The sequence below is a fragment of the Carcharhinus amblyrhynchos genome, chromosome 35, assembly GCF_965287045.1.
Source record: "Carcharhinus amblyrhynchos chromosome 35, sCarAmb.v2.hapA, whole genome shotgun sequence".
Classification (NCBI taxonomy): Eukaryota; Metazoa; Chordata; class Chondrichthyes; order Carcharhiniformes; family Carcharhinidae; genus Carcharhinus; species Carcharhinus amblyrhynchos.
Genome location: NC_137358.1, coordinates 14,376,086 through 14,397,986, shown reverse-complemented (window position 1 = coordinate 14,397,986; position 21,901 = coordinate 14,376,086). Strand labels below are relative to the sequence as shown.

Below are 21,901 nucleotides of genomic sequence, written 5' to 3'. Positions count from 1 at the left end.
CACAGTTTGCCCTCCCACCCAACTTTGTATCATCTGCAAATCTGCAGACAATACATTCAGATCCTTCTTCCAAATCATTAATATATAACATGAACAGTTGGGGTCCTAGCATAGATCACTGCAGTACCCCACTAATCCCTGCCTACCAATCAGAAAAAGATCCATTTATGGCAACTTTTTGCTCCCTATCTGCTAACCAGCTTTCTATCCATCTCAAGACACGACCCGCAATTCCACATGCTTTACTTTACATAGTGGTCTGTTATGCGAGAACTTGCTGAAAACCTTCTGAAAGTCTAAATAACCCACATCCACCCTTCTTCTTGGTCAATTCTACTAGTTACACCCTCAAAGAATTCCAACAGCTTTGTCAAGGGTGATTTCCCTTTTATAAATCCATGCTGACTTTGTCTGATTATATCACTGTCGTTCAAATACCGAGTTATGAAATCCTTGATAATAGACTCGAGCAACTTCCCCAGTACCAACATTTAGCTCACTGGTCTATATATAGTTCCTTGTGTCCAATCTCTCTCCTTTTTTGACTAGTGGGCTCACATTGACTATCAATTATCTCACTAGGCAGCTCTTCTAATACCCTAGGACAAAGTCCATCAGGACTCGGGATCTTACCACCCGTAGCTCCAACAATTTACCCAGTACCATGGACTATGAAGAGAGACTAAATAGACCGGGTCTGTACTCGTTGGAGTTTAGAAGGATGAGGGGGGATCTTATTGAGACGTATAAGATAATGAAAGGGATGGACAGGGTAGAGGTAGAGAGATTCTTCCCACTCAAAGGACAGCAGGACTAGAGGGCACAGCCTCAAGATAAGGGAGGGGCAGTTTAGAACAGACTTGAGGAGGAACTTCTTCACTCAAAGGGTGGTGAATCTCTGGAATTCTCTGCCCGTTGAAGTGGTGGAGGCTACCTCGCTGAATATACTTAAGTCACGGGTAGATAGGTTTTTGGTAGGCAAGGGAATTAAGGGTTGTGGGGAGAAAGCAGGAAAGTGGAACTGAGCCACTTCAGATCACCCATGATCTTACTGAATGGCGGGGCAGGCTTGAAGGGCTAGATGGCCTACTCCTGCTCCTACTTCTTCTGTACCATCTGATTGCAATATTCCTTGCCTCCTACTTCCAGATTTATAGCTGCTTCTGGGGCATTACTTAAAGTTAATTTATTAGTGTCACAAGGCTTACATTAACACTGCAACAAAGTTACTGTGAAAATCCCCTAGACACCTCACTCCAGTGCCTGTTTGGGTGCACTGAAGGAGAATACTTGGCGCACCCTTTAACTGGAGAGATCAAGAGACTACAGAGCTCATTTGTATTTCCATTATTGTCTTTCATTCATTTGCGGGACATGGGCGTTGGTATTGGGCCAGCATTTATTGCCCATCCCTACTTGCCCCAGGGCACCTGAGAATCAGCCGCATTGCTGTGTCTCTGAAGTAACATGTAGGCTAGACTGGGTAAGGACACCAGATTTCCTTCCCTAAACGGACATTAGTGAATCAGATGGGCTCTTCCAATAATCGACAATCGTTTCATGGTCATTAGTTGATTCTTAATTCCAGATTATTTTTATTGAATTCAAATAGCATCATCTGGCATGGTGGGATTCGAACCTGGGTCCTCAGAGCATTAGCTGAGTTTCTGGATTAATAGTCTAGTTAGATATTAACACTAGGCCATCACTTTTCCTCCTCATCAAAAAGACTTATTTACTTTGTAGCTACGTTAAGATATATATTAGCATTGTGAACTTGCCTGTGGAAGCACATTGAGCATTGAAAAAATATCCAGAAAGCATCCAACTCTATTAGAGTTATAACAGCATAGATAGTGGCCATCCAGCCCACTGTTTTCATAATGGTTCTCCTAAGGAGCGATTCATGCTCAAGGAGGTGGCACAATGAGGTGGCATATACTGAGCACTGCTGCCTCATTGCGCCAGGTTCGATTCCCAGCTTGGGCCACTATCTGTTTGGAGTTTGCATGTTCTCCCCGTGTCTGCATGGGTTTCCTCCGGGTGCTCCGGTTCCCTCCCACAGTCCAAAGATATATGTGGGGTTAGGTTGATTGGCTATGCTAAATTGCCCCTTAGTGTCAGGGGGACTAGCAGGGTAAATATATGGGGTTGTGGGGTTAGAACCTGGGTGGGATTGTTGTCAGTGCAGACCTGATGGGCTGAATGGCACCCTTCTGCACTGTAGGGGTTCTATGATTCTATGCACTGCCCCTCCCTGAACGTCACTGCACATTCTTCGTTGTCAGATACTTAGAATATTTTAAAAATGTGGAGGAACTTCCACCCCATTGTGCCTGTGCAGTCTGAAAAGCGAGACACTCGGCCTAATCCCAGCACATGGTCCATAGCCTTGGAAGTGATAAGACTTTAGGTGCATCTCCTGCCACCTTTTAGATGAGTTGAGTGTTTCTGCCTCAACGGCCCATTCAGGTAATGAATGATGCCAAACCCCAGCACCCACTGGGTGTAAAAGGTTTCCCTCAGCTCTCCTCTAATCCTTCTCCCAGTCACATTAAATTTATGCTCCCAAATCACTGATCTCACTGTTAAATAGGTCCTGCCCATCCATCTATCCAGACCCCTCATGATTTTGTACATCTCCCCTCATCCTCTGTCCAAGGAGAACTCCAGCCTATCCTCATTGCTGCAGCTTTCCAGTGCTGGCAACATTTGTAAATTTCCCCTGCATACTCGCCAATGAAATTACATCTCTTTTGTAATGAGGTGATCAAAACAGCATGAGGTACTCAGACTGTGGCCTAGCTAGTGATTTAAATAGCTCCAGTATGACTTCCCTATTCTTACATTCCACTCCTAAAAATGGAAAGCATTCCATGTGCCTTCCTAATCACGTTCTCAATCTGTCCTGCTACCCGAGGACCTGCACTCCAGGATCTTAGGTTCTTGGTCTGCATTAATTCCCCGGAACAGCATCCTATCCAGAAGCACCCCTCACCCCACCCTATCACCATAACCCTACGGATTTAGCATGGCCAATCCATCTAATCTACATGTCATTGGAGTCACAATGTGGAGATGCTGGTGTTGGACTGGGGTGAATCACCTGATGAAGGAGCAGCACTCCGAATGCTCGTGCTACCAAATAAACCTGCTGTAACTTAACCTGGTGTTTGTGAGACTTCTTACTGCTTCTTTGGAGTGAGAGGGGAAACCAGAGCACCCGGACGAAACCCACGCAGACGAGGTGGGGGGCAGGTGTGGTGGTGGTGGTGTCAGACAGAAGGGTTGGGGGCGGGGGGTGTATCAGACATCAGACAGAACGATGGCATCAAACAAAATAGTGAGGTAGGAGGGCGGCAATGTGTGTCAAATGAGACAGAGTCAAAGTCAGACTTGTAATTAATGCTTTGCTTGGTAGAAAAGTAATTATATGCAGCAAGTATTTTTTTGACTAAGTGATGAAATGGGGAATTAGATCTCAGCCCAACAGAAAAATCGGCTCTTCCAAAACAGATTCAGTTTGGTAACTACAGTTATCGTTCGTGTATAAAGTAAATGGAATTAGTGTTTAATGCAACTGTAATAATGGGAAGGTATAGGGAGTAAGAAAAATATAATACAGGTGGCGAATTGTAGAATGGTTCAATCAACCCAAGTTCAAAACTGCCAAGTTTTCAAGTACTCGCCTATTACTAAGCTTTACAGCACGTTCTGTATGATAAACAGTGACTACCTGATTCAATGTTCTAGCATCCTCACTGATTTTATGAGAAATATAATTAATCACACAGAGACCACCCTGCAACACTCCTTTCCTAATTCTATTATGGCTGTTTTTAAGACCATCAGATTGGCTAACAGTGACTGCTATGTGAGCTTCAGCTCATAGCTGTATGGTGTAAGCATGTTGCCGACAGCAACTCCATGTCACCCACTTCCTTGTTTTGCTGCTGATAGCTGTGGCCTGTCACAGATGTCCCTGGCCTGTTGATGGGTCTTGTGCAGAATGGGCAGGCCTGGCCTGCCAATCCAAAACACTGGAAACACTCTGCACACCAGGCCGTGCCCGTGGAGGGACAACCTGTTAACATTTCACATCCATAACCTTTCATCGGAACTGCAAAAAGTTCCAGGTGATGTAGAGTTAAAGTTTAAAGTTTATTTATTCGTGTCACAAGTAGGTTTACGTGAAGTTACTGTGAAAAACCCCTAGTCGCCACACTCCGGTGCCTGTTCGGGTACACTGAGGGAGAATTCAGCATGGCCAATGCATCTAACCAGCACATCTTTCAGATTGTGGGAAGGAACCCACGCAGACACGGGGAGAATGCACAGACAGTCACCAGGAATAGAACCTGGGTTCCTGACACTGTGAGGCAGCAGTGTTAATCCCGGCTGTGCCATCGGGCTGGAAAGAACAAAAGGGAAGGTATACGATTGGGTGGAAAGCAGGAGTTAAGTGACAAAAGGGACGATGGCTCAAAGCACAAGGGGTGGAACAAGTAAAAATAATGATGGGTTTTAGAGGAGGGTTAAATGCGCTAAAATCACCAACAGCTCAAATTCCCAAAACAAGGGAGACGTTGTGTCTGAAATTGTTGAACTCCGTGTTGAACCAGGAAGGCTGTAAAAGGGGAGGCACTGTTCCCTGGGTTTACATTCTGCTTCACTGGAATGACGTCGGAGGATGAAGACAGGGAGATCGAAATGGGCATGGGACGGAAACTTCAGGTGACTGATTTCAGTTTAGTTTATTTACTAATGTCGCAGGTAGATTTACATTAACACTGCAATGAAGTTACTGTGAAAATCTCCTTGTTGCCACTTTCCAGCATCTGTTTGGGTACACTGAGGGAGAATTTAGTATGGCTAATGCACCTAGCCAGCATGTCTTTCAGACTGTGGGAGGAAACCCATGCAGACATGGTGAGAACTTGCAAACTCTACATGGCCAGTGACCTAAGCTAGGAATTGAACCCAGGCCCCTGTGTGGCACAGAACTAACCACTGTGTCACCATGCTGTCCCATTGGTCAGAAACTGGGTGTCACGCATTGCAGTCTTAATCAGGGCGCTCCACGTAGCTGTCGCCCCATATGGAATTGGTCAATGTAGAGGAGGCGGTACCTTGAGCAGAAATATAGGTGTGATATTAGACAGACAGCCCAGTGTTGGGACTGGCAGAACCTGCCAGACACTAAAAGCAGCAGGAATAGGGAATAATAAGGGTGGAGAAAGCCCAAATATGGGGATCAAGACATCAGGCAACGGGACTGGGGGGTTAGAAGCAAAGGGAAGAAAGGAACGACTAAGATAGCATTTTTTCTGGATCTTCTATTTTGTTTTACAAGAGATAAGGGATCATTTGAAAACGAGGAAGCCAATAAATTAACCATGCAAGATAAACAGTTGGCCCAGATTTTTGAACAGCAATGCTTCCCGCTGGGCTAAAGGAACCTAGTGATAGAACCAAGGTGCAAACCACACATTCCACAACTTCGGGGAATTGATTAGAATTGTAACAGAAGGATCACACAAAGAAAGTTTGCGATAAACCTCCAAGTATGCTAGACACAGCAAATCTCAATGTCAGGAAACACTGCCTGACTACCAGTCGAACAAGGGCAGTAAGTGGATAGCACCGGCCTGGGCTGGTGCCACCAGCATTGACCAGGCATGGTGCTGCCAAGAAGCAGCAAGCCAGATTTTTTTTTCATTCATTTGTGGGACATGGGTGTCATTGGCTGGCCAGCATTATGTGGAGATGTCAGCTGGGGTAAGCATAATCTTGCAAATTGAGTTTGTGTCTTTATATGCAGTTTGTGAACACAATTCCCTCTCACCTAATGAAGGGGTAGCGCTCTGAAAGCTTGTGGCCTGTGCTACCAAATAAACCTGTTGGAGTTTAACCTGATCTTAACCTGAGACTTCTTACAGCATTTACTGCCCATCCCTAGTTGCCCTTGTTCAGAGTGCAGTTGAGAGTCAACCACATTGCTGTGGCTCTGGAGTCACACGTAGGCCAAAACAGGATAAGGATGGCAGATTTCATCGAACAGTACAGCACAGGTCCTTCAGCTCTCGATGTTGTGCCGAGATCAAGCTATCCCACTCCCTATCGTCCTGGTGTGCTCCACGTGCCTATCCAATAACCGCTTGAAAGTTCCTAAAGCGTCCAACTCTACTATCACAGCAGGCAGTCCATTCCACACCCCAACCACTCTGAGTAAAAGCAGCAACAAGGTTTTGTGAAGGAAACGTCATGTCTCACTAACTTGATCGAGTTTTTTTGAGGAAGTGATGAAAATGATTGATGAAGGTAGGGCAGTGGATGTCGTCTATATGGACTTCAATAAGGCCTTTGACAAGGTCCCTCGTGGCAGACTGGTGCAGAAGGTGAAGTCATATGGGATCAGAGGTGAACTAGCAAGGTGGATAGAAAACTGGCTCGGTCATAGAAGAGAGAGGGTAGCAGTGGAAGGATGCGTTTCTGAATGGAGGATTGTGACAAGTAACGTTCAGTGAGGCAGCATGGTTGGTGCAGGCTTGGAGGGCCGAAAGGCCTGATCCTATGCTGTATTTTTCTTTGATACTCCAGCAGGTGAAACACAGAAGATAGGAGCAGGAGGCCATATGGCCCTTCGAGCCTGCTCCGTCATTCATTACGATCATGGCTGACCATCCAACTCCTAGTTGGATCCTGCTTTCCCCTCATAACCTTTGATCCCATTCGCCCCAAGTGCTAGATCCAGCTGCCTATTGAATACATTCAACGTTTCGGCAACAACTACTTCCGGTGATAATGAATTCCACAGGCTCACCACTCTTTGGGTGAAGAAATGTCTCCTCACCTACATCCTAAATGGTTTATCCTGAATCCTCAGACTGTGACCCCTGGTTCTGGACTTGCCCGTCATCGGGGAACATCCTTCCTGCATCTACCCTGTCTAGTCTGTTAGAATTTTATAAATCTCTATAAGATCCTCCCTCCTTCACCTGAAAATAATCCTAACCTAGTCAATCAGTCCCACCATCTTCAGAATCAGTCTGGTAAACCTGAGCAACAGTTTAAACAGCCCCCTTTAAAATAAGCACTGTCCTCAGCTCCCTGGTCTGTACGTCTGAACAGACACAAACAGATCGCTTATAACAGATAGCGTTTCTGCTCTGAAACTGAATCGTGAATAACACTGGTATTCCTGTTGTTTTTATGAATAGATCTGGATCACAGCAAACTGTTGATGTCATGGGTTACACAGCTGGCACAGGGCGGTGGGTGCAGTAAGAAGCTGGAGCTCACTGGCACGGCTGGCTGGACAGCACACTGCGCAGTCACCGCCTGAAAACACACACACACACACAGGCTTCAACAACAATATCCTGGAACAGCTTAGCACACAGACACAGCACACCAATCAGGAACCTAACCAGCCTGAATAATAACTGCAGCGAGTGAGTGAACATTGGGCAGCCAGTGAGAATTCATTCGGAACCAGTTCTGACCTGTCAGCCCTCGGAAAACCAGACTCAGGGAAAAGAAAACTCGCTGTGTCAACGTGACCCGATTTCAGACAATCAAGTCTGACTGTTCACAGAATCCCAGCTCCACCCCAACTCTCCCCACAACCTGACTGAGCTCCCCCTCCCTGAGCTCTCACCCCCACAACCCTGAACTTCCTCCAATGGCCTCACCCTAAGCTCTCCCCACTGTGAGCTGTGCTGCCGTCCCCACAACTCCCCCCATGCCCCCACTGAGCTCCCTCCAAAGCCACGACCAAGTTCCCCCCCCCCCCACCCAACCTCCCTCCGGCCTCTCGCCACCCCCCCCCCACCCAACCACCCTCCGGCCTCTCGCGCGCCCCCCCCCCAAACCCAACCTCCCTCCGGCCTCTCGCCGCCCCCCCACCCCACCCAACCACCCTCCAGCCTCTCACCACCCCCCCCCACCCAACCACCCTCCAGCCTCTCGCGCACCCCCCCCCAAACCCAACCTCCCTCCGGCCTCTCGCGCACCCCCCCCCCCACCCAACCACCCACCGGCTTCTCGCCGCCCCCCCCCCCCAAACTCAACCTCCCTCCGGCCTCTCGCGCACCCCCCCCCACCCAACCACCCTCCGGCCTCTCGCCGCCTCCCCACCCCACCCAACCTCCCTCCGGCCTCTCACCCCTCCCAACCTCCCTCCAGCCTCTCACCACCCCCCCCACCCAACCTCCCTCCGGCCTCTCACCCCTCCCAACCTCCCTCCAGCCTCTCACACCCCCCCCACCAATGATGCCCTGACCCCGAGTTCATCCATAGCCCCCTCAACCCACAGTGAAACCACACACTGCTACAGAGAAAGGCAAGGCGGCAATTCCTGCAAACGGCTGGCTGTCGCGTACAGGCCTGTGACCAACAACAACACACAGTTCAAAATTTTGCAGTGATCAGAGAACGACACAGGGAGAGCTAAAATTAACTACGCTTCAGCAAAAAAAAACATTGCAATCATACACGTCCTAACCAGAAAACAGCTTTATCTGTGACTGGTTCTGAACCCTCCGAGGCAGAAAGGTGACGTCAGGTCACAAAGGCCCCATGGATTCTGGAGCCTCATGTCAGATTCCTCAATGACCCCCTCTCAACCTGTCAGGATCACTGTTTCTGCAGTGTTAAGTGTTTGGAATGTCCTATCGGGAATATTTAAAGACGTCGGTCTATTTAAAAAGATTATTTGGCTCAGAAAGCATCTCAGATGGTTTGTGCTTGGTGGCTGGGGCAGAATCATTTCACACCAACCTGTCGGCTAGACAAGTGCCAACTTGTGCTTCAGTCAAACTCGCTCCCTCTCACCTTCCCTCAGCAAACGCTGCCAGCCAGCTCTATCATCAGCACAAGAGTACTTTACTCCAGCTGATTATTCAATCAGCTCCCTTATTAACTTACAACAACACAATCCAATTAATTAATTGAATTAACTTTGCAGTTAATCTACTTGGGTTCAGAAGCAACATGATCCCTCAATTCCCCAGTCACCAACACCACAACCAGCAATCTCTACTCGAGCCAAAGGTGCTCAACATGCTCAGTATAAAACCCATTGTCAACTTATTGCTTGGCCAACCTGTTGCAGGTTAACGCCTGCGCGAGTTGACAAGCGTAGTTGTTCTAACCGTAGCAAGGTCATGGTAAACTTTTGAAAAATTCATTGGACTTGGGCGTCGCTGGCTGGCCAGCATTTAGTGCCCATCCCTTGTTGCCCAAGGGTAGTTGAGAGTCAACCACATGGCTGTGGCTCCAGAGTCACATGTAGGCCACACCCAGCTAAGGAAGGCAGATTTGCTTCCCTTAAGGAAAATGGATTTTTCCGACAATGGTTTCATTGGTCATCAGTAAATTCTTAATTCCAGATTTTTTTTTTTATTGAATTCAAATTTCACCATCTGGCATGGCAGGATTCGAACCCGGGTCCCCAGAACATTAGCTGATTTTCTGGATTAATATTCCAGCAAAAATACCATGAGGCCATCCCCTCCCCTTCAATCATAGAGCTAAACGTACCAGCACACCCCATGGTATGCCCTGATGGTTCAAGGGATTAGGGATATTTCCTTTATCATGCAAAGTGTTGTGATTTTTTGTTCCCTAATATCTAGGTTAGTGTCCACTGTTGGATTTCTGGATTAATGGTCTTGTGACAATCCTGCACCACCTCCCATCCCCACACCAAACCCCCCTCACTCAAACGGGGCCACGCAAGCACTGAATCCATCAAGTCCAGTCGAAGTCTGGGAGGGTCAAGCAGCACTGTAGGAAAGAGTAACCATGAAGAGTTGTGGGGAATGAGGTGACTCGTGTCAGCAGGGTAACATTTAGGGGACAGTGATCTTCGGATAACAATGTTGAGGGCACGCAATTTAGGGTGCAAATACTTAATGGGGGGGGGCAATTTCAAGGAGATGAGAACAAATTTGGCACAGGTAAACTGGGAGGCAAGGTTAAGATGGATTAACAGATTACCCTGCAATAAAAAGGATGGGCAAGATGTTAAATTAATAATACAAGTGACGACCAGGCTAAATATTGAAATATTAAATTTTAAGTTCATTTATTAGTGTCACAAGTAGGCTCACATTAACACTGCAATGAAGTTGCCGTGAAAATCCCCCAGTCACCACACTCTGGTGCCTGTTTAGGTACACTGAGGGAGAATTTAGCACTGCTAATGCACCCTAATCAGCAAATCCTTCAGACTGTGGAAGGAAACCGGAACACGCGGAGGAAAACCCACACAGACATGGGGAGAAGGTGCACACTATGTTCAGTACCCAAGCCAGGAATCGAACCTGGGCTCTGGCATTGTGAGGCAGCGGTGTGCCACTGTGCCTTCCCCAGAGGAAAATGGAAATAAAAGAGGCAAAGGAGGAGTATGAGAAGAGACTGGCAGCTAACATATAGGGAATTCAAAAGTCTCCTCGAGGTATATGGATAGTAAGAAAGGTGTGAAGAGATGGGGGTCGGACCAACTAGGAGATATGTTCGTGGAAGCAGGGGCATGGCTGAGGTACTAAATTTGCAACTGCAGGCGAGGCAGTTTAACCTCAGTAGCAGGAAAGTTGTTGGAAACTATAAGCCTTGATAACATAAATCCACACTTGTCCACCTGACTTTTAATAAGAGAAAGCCAATACAGAGCTGTTAAAGGCAAGTCGTGTTGAACTTACATGGGTTTTCTGAGGTAACAGAGTTCAGGAAATGAAGGGAGAAAAACAGCATGGATATAAAGTTGACTGAGTGACAGGAAACAACTATTCTCTACTGCTGTTTCAAGTGGGAGGTTCTCCAGGAGACCGTACCAGGTTCAGTTTTCTCTAGATGTATTAATGGTCTAGACGTGGGTACACAAAGCACATTTCAAAATTTGACAGCAGTGTGAACTGTGAGAAGGATAGTGATAAGACTTAAAGAGGGTACAGGCAGACTTGCGGAACCAGTGGATACGTGGGAGATGAAATTTGATGCAAAGGAGTATGAAGTAATGTTAAAGTTTATTTATTAGACGCAAGTAGACTTACATTAACACTGCAATGAAGTTGCTGTGAAAATACCCTAGTTGTCACACTCCGGCACCTATTTGACTATACTGAGGGAGAAATTAGAATGCATCTAACCAGCACATCTTTTGGACCGTGGGAGGAAACCAGAGCACCTGGAGGAAACCCATGCAGACATGGGGAGACTCCGCACAGACAGTGACCCAAGCCAGGAATCGAACCCGGGTCCCTGGTGCTGTGGGACAGCAGTGCTAACCACAGTGTCACCTGTTACGGAAAGGCAATATAAAGTAAAAGGTAATGTACATAAATGGTTGAGAATGACGGGAGTTGCCAAAGTGATTGCAAGGATATATAGGATTCTGGGTTTTACAAATACAGCCATAGAGTACAATGATGAATCTTTAGAAAACACTGGATCAGTCTGAACGAAAGTATCGTGCCCAATTCTGGGCACTGCAACATAGGAAGAATCTGAAAGATTTAAGAGAACATTTCCAGGCATGAGTCACTTCAGTTACATGGATAGATTGGAGAAGCTGGGGCTGTTCTCCTTAGAGAAAGCTGATAGCGGATTTGATAGAGATATTCAAATCCATGAGGCATCTAGACAGGGTAGATAGGGAGAAACTAGCCCCATGGTGGACGGGTTGAGAAACAGAAGACACTGTTTCAAGGTGAATGGCAACCAACAGAGACATTAGGATAAAACCTTATTATGCAGTGGATGGGTAGGATCTGTAATGTACTGTCTGAGAGTGTGGTGGAGACAGATTCACACAGCGAGTAGTTAGGATCTGGGATGTACTGTCTGAGAGTGTGGTGGAGACAGATTCAATCATGGCTTTTGAAAGGTAATTGGATAAGCAACTGAAGAGGAAAAAAATGACTGTGTTACAGTGCAAGGCAGAGAGACTCGGACACACACACACATTTTTCCCTGGAGAACTGGCATGGCTGAAAAGCCCCCTTTTGTGTGGCAAACCTTCCATAATTTTATGATTCTAACCCAGACGCAGAGGGAGTCAGGATGGTAAGTTGTGAGTTTGGAGTGTATGTGCTTAAATGCTGCATTTTGAACCTCTGAACCAAGATCATTTCTCACTTCCTTACTGACCCCATCCTTCATTAACTCAGCTCCTTCACCACCTTTTCCTTCCTCCCTGACCTTCTGAAATAACAAAGAGCATTGAGTATTCGGGTCTTAGCCACAGTCATTCTGTAACCATCTCTCTGTAATGGTTATATCATACTCAATTATTTCTATTTATGCCATCAACTCATCTACCGTGTTATTAAAGCTGGGAGCATTCAAATGAAGAGCCTTTAATTCTGTGCTTTTACTGTTCTTGTCCACTCTGAACTTATCTGATGACATCTTGCCCTTCCTGTCACACTCTGGTTACCATTATCTACATTGCTACTCTGCACTATCACCATGCCCTCTCTCTTTAACTTTCCAAACCTCCACTCACGTGAACTTTCCCCTCCCTTCATTTAGTTTAAAGCCCTCTCTACAGCCTTATGATTCAGCAATATCTAGCCTAATCGATGTGAGGAATCTCCTGGAACAAAGTGTCCAGGTAATGTTTCCCCCTTGCTGATGTATCACGGTGCCCGAAGCTCAGGCTGCAGCTCATCAACTCAGAGCCAAATATGCAGACACGGTTGCCATGAGTCAAACTGGTGTCCACCAACTACCACATGCGAGAGCTGCAACACACTATCTGCCCTGCCATCTTCATTGTATTTAACCGATTAGCACTGCTGCCTCACAGAGTCAGGGACTCGAGTTCCACTCCCAACTTGGGTCACTGTCTGTGCGGAGTCTGCACATTCTCCCGTATCTGCGTGACTTTCTTCTAGGTGCTCCGGTTTCCCCTCACACTGAAAGATGTGCTGGTTAGGTGCATTGGCCATGCTAAATTCTCCCTCAGTGTACCCGAATAAGTGCCAAAGTATGTCGACTAGGGGATTTTCACAATAACTTCATTGCAGTGTAAGCCTACTTCTGACACTTTTAAATAAACTTCAAAGTTTAGAAATTCAATTAACTTATTCTTTGCAGTTTTATCAAGTAGTGTAACCAATTAGACTATAAATTTAATGCAATGTTTATATATTCCAGCATTGATTTAAACTACAAGCCCTTCTAGGGAGATAAGGAGAAAACTCACCAGCTACTCACCTTGAGCCTTGAACAGCATCTGGAGGCTGAGGGTTGTCCCCCCTCTGCACTGAATTTACACTGACAGCAAATTCTCAGTCGTACTGCATCACACACAGGCCCCGTCACACACACTGCTCCTACGCATTCTGCACACAGAACAATTCATTCCATACGCCAACAAGTGCTAAACCACAAACCCAATTGCTTTATTGTTTCATCTCCTTTGCGGTGGGGTACAGAGGAGTGAGAGTGTGTGGGCAAGTGACTATTTCTGACAGCTCCGATGTAAAGCAAGGGCCAGACCAGGAAATGCTGGGTTGGAATAATGTCAATAGGAAGCTCGGTTATATTAATAATGTAACACTCACAAGGCGATTGTTCTCGTAGACATTTTCTTTGGAGAGTGAATCGAAGTCTCTGAAAAAGAGACAAGAATGTCAGACACTAAATATCCGGCAATAAAAGACAAGATAAAAGTGCGAGCTCAGATAGAGACAGAGAGGAGGAGAGAGTCAGGGAGTGGGAAGTGAAGGGGTCAGATGGAGAAGGTTTGAGGGAGGAGAGGAAAAGGGAGGGGATGCTAAGAGGGCGGTCGGGGGGAGCCAGATGCTGAGGGAGATGCGGAAGAGGTCCAGATGCAGAGGGAGATTTGTTGGGGGTGGGGGGGGAATGCAGTCGCCGAAGGAAGTAGGGGACATTGTGATGAGGTAACCATGCTATCACAGATGAAAAGTTATGCAGCTCCATGACGTATTACTGTCACACACACCAACATGTTCAGCAGGGACACACAGCAGACTTAAAATCGCTGTGGCCGTGTTTGTGTTTGAATCATTGCTGTTTGCCATCCTGATTAATGATGTGCACAAGCTAACGACTGACAACTTTCCACTGGTATCAGAGCTGGCAACACAGGCCAGGACACAGGCTGAGAGTAATAATGCAGGGGAGTGGATTCACCTAGAACAGAGAGCTGGGAATATGAATCAACACAGTTTCAGGTGTGTGTGTCTGACTGAGGGGAGACAACGCAGCAAAATCTGCAGATGGTTACAGAGCAAGAATAGGACCTGTGGGGCCTGGCCCTTGGGAAGGGTCTGGAGGCAGGTGGAAGGTAAAGTGTTCTGAAGGGCATGATGCTGTCTTTATTTCCATCCTGTCTGCTGGATTTGTACTCTGGAGGCTGGATTGTCCAGCTCCTTTTTGGCAAGCTGCAGCAAAGCTTTAAACAATGCCTAACCGATTGGAACAGCACAAGGGGAACACACTCAAACAAACAGCCAATATTTACATAAATGCCTGGAAATCAGAGCAAATTAATTCTGTAAACAGCTCATAACTGATTGAAGCTCAGATCATGAGATTGTTCCAGCAGATAGTGGGCAGCTGGAGCGTGGCACCGGGCACTGAACTGAAGCAAGCTGTACAGCAGCACAAGGTTACACACCATTTAACCCACCCATTAACACGCTCCGCTGTATCAGTGCCAACACACTGGCAACGCCAAATCCTAATATAACCTTGTAATTGAAAAGAGAGAACAAGGGCAGACAGGGGAGAGAGTCAAGTAGTGAGTGAAAGGCTGTGTCAACTGTTGGATGGGTGAGGTGGAGAGAGAGAGAGAGAGAGAAGTTGGAGGGAAAAGTCTGCAAAGCACACACATCCACAGTAATTATTATAACCCCTCCTGCCCTGATACAGACACCAGAATGGTTAGCACTGCTGCCTCAGCGCCAGGGACCCGGGTTCGATTCCTGGCTTGGATCACTGTCTGTGTGGAGTTTGCACGTTCTCCCCAGGTCTGTGTGGGTTTCCTTTGGTTGCTCCTGTTTCTTCCCAAAGATGTGCAGGTTAGGTGGACTGGCCATGCTAAATTGCCCTTTAGTGTCAGGGGGATGCGTTAGGGTAAATACATGGGGCTACAGAGATGGGGCCTGGGTGGGATTGTGGTCAGTGCAGATTCGATGAGCCGAATAGCCTCCTTCTGCACTATAAGGATTCTATAGCGATCCACAGAGACTGCTGGTTGTGCGCAGAGAGCGTTCTGTTCAGTCTACTGAGGGAACTCGATCGGAATCACTGATCTCCCTCTCTTTTACAGTTTGAATCGCAGATTACTAGAATGGTTCCATGTTACCCTCTGGCGCTGTAATTGAGATGTGAGGGAGGCTGGCCTACCCAACACTATTATGCAATGACACTGAAGCCTGTGATTTTCCCGAGCCTCACCCCATCACTAGCCTGGATTTATCCAAGGTTTTAATGGTCAGGTTGTACAGTCTTCCTCCCTTATGCACAATCTAATCAAAATGTTGCGATTGCCTGCAAGTCTTGGAAATCCATTACAGCCTCGATTCATTCCCGAGGGCAGTTTTGGGAAGCAAGACATGACCACAAATTCTTCCACCCACTGTCCCTCATCTATCAACAATCACCACAGCTTTGATAAAGCATCAAAAGATAAAAGCAAACTCCAGTGGATGCTGGAATCTGAAATCAGAAGAGAAAACGCCGGAAAATCTAAGCAGGTCTGACAGCATCTCCAATGAGAGGAAAGAGCTGACATTGAGCCCAGATGGCCCTTTGTCAAAGCTGAACCTCAGGTTCCTCTCTTCCCAGACCCTCCCTGGTCTCTCTCTCCATCCCCCACCCCACACCTGCTCTCATCCCCCTCTTTCTCCCTGCTCTCTCCCCCCATTCTCGCTCTCTCCCCGCTCCCCCTCCTTCTCCCCACCCTCCCCCTCCTCTCCCCCCTCCTCCCCGCTCTCCCCCCTCCTCCTCCCCGCTCTCCCCCCTCCTCCTCCCCGCTCCTCCTCCCCGCTCTCCCCCCTCCTCCTCCCCGCTCTCCCCCCTCCTCCTCCCCGCTCTCCCCCCTCCTCCTCCCCGCTCCCCCCCCTCCTTCTCCCCGCTCTCCCCCCCCCCGCTCTCCCCCCCTCCCCGCTCTCCCCCCCGCTCTCCCCCCTCCCCCTCCCCGCTCTCCCCCCTCCCCGCTCTCCCCCCTCCCCCTCCCCGCTCTCCCCCCTCCCCGCTCTCCCCCCTCCCCCTCCCCGCTCTCCCCCCTCCCCGCTCTCCCCCCCCCTCTTCCCCCTCCCCCTCCTTCTCCCCGCTCTCCCCCCCTCCACGCTCTTCCCCCTCCCCCTCCTTCTCCCCGCTCTCCCCCCCTCCCCGCTCTTCCCCCTCCCCCTCCTTCTCCCCGCTCTTCCCCCTCCCCCTCCTTCTCCCCGCTCTCCCTCCTCCCCCTCCTTCTCCCCGCTCTCCCCCCTCCCCCTCCTTCTCCCCGCTCTCCCCCCTCATCCTCCCCGCTCTCCCCTCCCCCTCCCCCCCTTCTCCCCCTCCCCACTCTCCCCCCCCCCCCTTCTCCCCGCTCTCCCCCTCCCCGCTCTCCTTCTCCCCCCCCTTCTCCCCGCTCTCCCCCTCCCCGCTCTCCCTCCTTCTCCCCACTCTCCCCCTCCCCCTCCTTCTCCCCACTCTCCCCCTCCCCGCTCTCCCCCCTCCCCCTCCTTCTCCCCCCTCCCCCTCCTTCTCCCCGCTCTCCCCCTCCTTCTCCCCCGCTCTCCCCCTCCTTCTCCCCGCTCTCCCCCTCCTTCTCCCCGCTCTCCCCCCTCCCTCTCCTTCTCCCCCCTCCTTCTCCCCGCTCTCCCCCCCTCCCCCTCCCCGCTCTCCCCCCCTCCCCCTCCCCGCTCTCCCTCCTTCTCCCCCCTCTCCCTCCTTCTCCCCCCCTTCTCCCCGCTCTCCCTCCTTCTCCCCCCCTTCTCCCCGCTCTCCCTCCTTCTCCCCCCCTTCTCCCCGCTCTCCCTCCTTCTCCCCCCCTTCTCCCCGCTCTCCCTCCTTCTCCCCGCTCTCCCCCCTCCCCTCCCCCTCTTTCTCCCCGCTCTCCCCCCTCCCCTCCCCCTCCTTCTCCCCGCTCTCCCCCCTCCCCTCCCCCTCCTTCTCCCCGCTCTCCCCCTCCTTCTCCCCGCTCTCCCCCTCCCCCTCCTTCTCCCCGCTCTCCCCTCCTTCTCCCCCCTCCCCCTCCCCGCTCTCCCCCTCCTTCTCCCCGCTCTCCCCCCTCCCCCTCCTTCTCCCCGCTCTCCCCCCTCCCCCTCCTTCTCCCCGCTCTCCCCCTCCCCTCCCCCTCCTTCTCCCCGCTCTCCCCCCTCCCCCTTCTTCTCCCCGCTCTCCCCCCCCCCGCTCTCCCCCCTCCCCCTCCTTCTCCCCGCTCTCCCCCCTCCTTCTCCCCGCTCTCCCCCCTCCCTCTCCTTCTCCCCGCTCTCCCCCCTCCCTCTCCTTCTCCCCGCTCTCCCCCCTCCCTCTCCTTCTCCCCGCTCTCCCCCCTCCCCTCCTTCTCCCCGCTCTCCCCCCTCCCCCTCCTTCTCCCCCTCCCCCTCCTTCTCCCCCCCCCGCTCTCCCTCCTTCTCCCCGCTCTCCCTCCTTCTCCCCCCCTTCTCCCCCTCCCCGCTCTCCCTCCTTCTCCCCGCTCCCCCCTCCTTCTCCCCGCTCTCCCCCCTCCCCCTCCTTCTCCCCGCTCTCCCCCCTCCCCCTCCTTCTCCCCGATCTCCCCCCTCCCCCCCTCTTTCTCCCCCTCCTTCTCCCCCTCCCCGCTCTCCCCCCTCCTTCTCCCCGCTCTCCCCCCTCCCCCTCCTCGCTCTCCCCCTCCCCCTCCTTCTCCCCGCTCTCCCCCCTCCCCCTCCTTCTCCCCGCTCTCCCCCCTCCCCCTCCTTCTCCCCGCTCTCCCCCTCCTTCTCCCCGCTCTCCCCCCTCCTTCTCCCCGCTCTCCCCCCTCCTTCTCCCCGCTCTCCCCCCTCCTTCTCCCCGCTCTCCCCTCCCCGCTCTCCCCCCTCCCCCTCCTTCTCCCCGCTCTCCCCCTCCCCGCTCTCCCCCCTCCCCCTCCTTCTCCCCGCTCTCCCCCCTCCCCCTCCTTCTCCCCGCTCTCCCCCTCCCCCTCCCCGCTCTCCCCCCTCCCCCTCCTTCTCCCCGCTCTCCCCCCCCTTCTCCCCGCTCTCCCCCCTCCTTCTCCCCGCTCTCCCCCCTCCCCCTCCTTCTCCCCGCTCTCCCCCTCCTTCTCCCCGCTCTCCCCCTCCCCCTCCTTCTCCCCCCTCCCCGCTCTCCCCCCTCCCCCTCCTTCTCCCCCCCCCGCTCTCCCTCCTTCTCCCCGCTCTCCCTCCTTCTCCCCCTCCCCGCTCCCTCCCCGCTCCCCCCTCCTTCTCCCCGCTCTCCCCCCTCCCCCTCCTTCTCCCCGCTCTCCCCCCTCCCCCTCCTTCTCCCCGCTCTCCCCCCTCCCCCTCCTTCTCCCCGCTCTCCCCCCTCCCCCCCTCTTTCTCCCCGCTCTCCCCCTCCTTCTCCCCCTCCCCGCTCTCCCCCCTCCTTCTCCCCGCTCTCCCCCCTCCCCCTCCTTCTCCCCGCTCTCCCCCCTCCCCCTCCTTCTCCCCGCTCTCCCCCCTCCCCCTCCTTCTCCCCGCTCTCCCCCTCCCCCTCCTTCTCCCCGCTCTCCCCCCTCCTTCTCCCCGCTCTCCCCCCTCCCCCTCCCCGCTCTCCCCCCTCCCCCTCCTTCTCCCCGCTCTCCCCCCTCCCCCTCCTTCTCCCCGCTCCCCCCCTCCCCCTCCTTCTCCCCGCTCCCCCTCCCCGCTCTCCCCCCCTCCTTCTCCCCGCTCTCCCCCCCTCCTTCTCCCCGCTCTCCCCCCCTCCTTCTCCCCGCTCTCCCCCCCTCCTTCTCCCCGCTCTCCCCCCCTCCTTCTCCCCGCTCTCCCCCCTCCTTCTCCCCGCTCTCCCCCCTCCCCGCTCTCCCCCCCTCCTTCTCCCCGCTCTCCCCCCCTCCTTCTCCCCGCTCTCCCCCCCTCCTTCTCCCCGCTCTCCCCCCCTCCTTCTCCCCGCTCTCCCCCCTCCTTCTCCCCGCTCTCCCCCCCTCCTTCTCCCCGCTCTCCCCCCTCTTCTCCCGCTCTCCCCTCCCCGCTCTCCCCCCTCCCCCTCCTTCTCCCCGCTCTCCCCCTCCCCCTCCTTCTCCCCGCTCTCCCCCTCCCCCTCCTTCTCCCCGCTCTCCCCCCTCCCCCTCCCCGCTCTCCCCCCTCCCCCTCCTTCTCCCCGCTCTCCCCCCCTTCTCCCCGCTCTCCCCCTCCTTCTCCCCGCTCTCCCCCCTCCCCCTCCTTCTCCCCGCTCTCCCCCTCCTTCTCCCCCCTCTCCCCCCCTCCTTCTCCCCGCTCTCCCCCTCCCCCTCCTTCTCCCCCCTCCCCGCTCCCCCCTCCCCCTCCTTCTCCCCCCCCGCTCTCCCTCCTTCTCCCCCCTCCTTCTCCCCCTCCCCGCTCCCCCCTCCTTCTCCCCGCTCTCCCCCCTCCCCCTCCTTCTCCCCGCTCTCCCCCCTCCCCCTCCTTCTCCCCGCTCTCCCCCCTCCCCCTCCTTCTCCCCGCTCTCCCCCCTCCCCCCCTCTTTCTCCCCGCTCTCCCCCTCCTTCTCCCCCTCCCCGCTCTCCCCCCTCCTTCTCCCCGCTCTCCCCCCTCCCCCTCCTTCTCCCCGCTCTCCCCCCTCCCCCTCCTTCTCCCCGCTCTCCCCCCTCCCCCTCCTTCTCCCCGCTCTCCCCCCTCCTTCTCCCGCTCTCCCCCCTCCCTCTCCCCGCTCTCCCCCCTCCCCCTCCCCGCTCTCCCCCCTCTCCTTCTCCCCGCTCTCCCCCCTCCCCCTCCTTCTCCCCGCTCTCCCCCTCCCCCTCCTTCTCCCCGCTCTCCCCCCTCCCCCTCCTTCTCCCCGCTCTCCCCCCTCCTTCTCCCCGCTCTCCCCCCTCCTTCTCCCCGCTCTCCCCCCTCCCCCTCCCCGCTCTCCCCCCTCCCCCTCCTTCTCCCCGCTCTCCCCCCTCCCCCTCCTTCTCCCCGCTCTCCCCCCTCCCCCTCCTTCTCCCCGCTCTCCCCCCTCCCCCTCCTTCTCCCCGGCTCTCCCCCTCCCCCTCCCCGCTCTCCCCCCCTCCTTCTCCCCCGCTCTCCCCCCCTCCTTCTCCCCGCTCTCCCCCCCTCCTTCTCCCCGCTCTCCCCCCCTCCTTCTCCCCGCTCTCCCCCCCTCCTTCTCCCCGCTCTCCCCCCTCCCCCTCCTTCTCCCCGCTCTCCCCCCTCCCCCTCCTTCTCCCCGCTCTCCCCCTCTATGCTCTCCCATCCCGCGCTCTCAATCCCCCTCTCTCCCTGCTCTCCCCCCCATCTCTCCCTCCCTCTCCCCCATCCGGCGCTCTCAATCCCTGCTCTCTTTCTCCCCGCTCTCTCTCCCCGGGACACTCACATCAGATCAGGTCGGTGCCGGTGGATGATGGCGCAGAAGGCCAGTCCATCCTTGAAGCTGGAGCTCATGTTCTTCACTTCCACCCCCGGGTATCCGGCCGCCTGGAGCCGGGCCCATTCCTGCAGCGCCCGTGTCGCCATGGGAGCGGCTCTGGCCGCCACTTCCGCTCCCCGGCACCACTTCCGGTCCTGGCACAACTTCCGGTCCCCGGCGCCACTTCCGTTCCGCCTGCACCGCCCCCTACGGTACTGCACACACCGCGCTCCCTGCGTTCAGGGCCGCTATTGCAGCCGCTGCGACCCCTGCGCTCAGTGCCGGTACTGCATCCACACCGCCCCCTGCGCTCAGTGCCGGTACTGCATCCACACCGCCCCCTGCGCTCAGTGCCGCTATTGCACAGACAGCGCCCCCTGCGCTCAGTGCCGCTATTGCACCCACAGCGCTTAGTGCCGATACTGTAGCCGCTGCGCCCCTTGCGCAGTGCCGGTGTTGCACCCACACCGCCCCCTGCGCTCAGTGTCGGTATTGCAGCCACACCGCCTCTGAGCTCAGTGCCGGTACTGCAGTAACACCGCCCCCTGCGCTCAGTGCCGATATTGAACCCACACCGTCCCCAGCGCTCAGCAGTAGGTTCGCCCCCTCTGGTCACTACCGGTACTGCAGTAGGTGAAACAAAAGAGAAAATGCTGGAAAATCTCAGCAGGTCTGGCAGCATCTGTAAGATGACACAGTTGACCCTTTGTCAAAGCTAAAAGGCATAGAAAGTGGGAGATATTTATACTGCAGGGTGAGGGAATGAAAGATGAGCCATAGCCACAGAAACTAGGGGAAAGGCTGCTAATGGCAGCCCATAGAGTGAATAGAAGGTGTGAATGGCCAAAGGGCAGAGAAGCTGAAATCAGAGGGTAAACTGTGACAGAGATGTGGGGGGTGTGGAACGAATGGGAGTGAAAGTAAAATTGAGGCAAAGGGGAAGCAAACGGGGAGAAAAGGTAAGAAAAGTGGAGTTTGGACACTTTTAGGACTTTCAAGCGGCTATTGGATAGGCACATGGAGCGCAACAGAATAATAGGGAGTGGGATAGCTTGAGCTTGGGTTCAGACATAGCTCAGCATAACATCGAGGGCTGAAGGGCCTGTACTGTTCTATGTTTTATGAAAGTGGGCATAAGTCAGGGGAAGAGTGGGGGAGGGGAAGAGAAAAGAAAGACAATAAAGAAATAAAAAGTAGAGAACAGTAAAAAAATTAAATAAAGTGAAAACAAAGGGATCAAGGTGGGATAGAGCTAATCATCTGAAGTTGTTGAATTCGATGTTGAGACGGGAAGGCTGTAAAGTGCCTAGCCGGAAAATGAGATGCTGTTCCTCCAGTTTGCGTTGAGCTTCACAGGAACATTGCAGCAGGCCAAGGACAGACATGTGGGCATGGGAGCAGGATCGTGTATTAAAATGGTAAGCAACCGAAA

The 21,901-nt window shown here is 53.1% G+C and overlaps 1 protein-coding gene across 1 annotated transcript in view; it reads right to left on the bottom strand.

Annotated features, from left to right (window-relative positions):
* The window catches only part of micall1a (MICAL-like 1a), an 87,378-nt gene extending 66,775 nt beyond the window's left edge, over positions 1 to 20,603 (bottom strand). The window contains exons 1-2 of the mRNA XM_080217518.1: positions 20,437 to 20,603; positions 13,575 to 13,623 (exon numbers count right to left, since the gene is read on the bottom strand). Coding sequence (XP_080073644.1) covers positions 13,575 to 13,623; positions 20,437 to 20,576 — 189 coding nt within the window. The 5' untranslated portion in view covers positions 20,577 to 20,603. The remainder of the gene's footprint in view (positions 1 to 13,574; positions 13,624 to 20,436) is intronic.
* Positions 20,604 to 21,901: the final 1,298 nt, after the last annotated feature.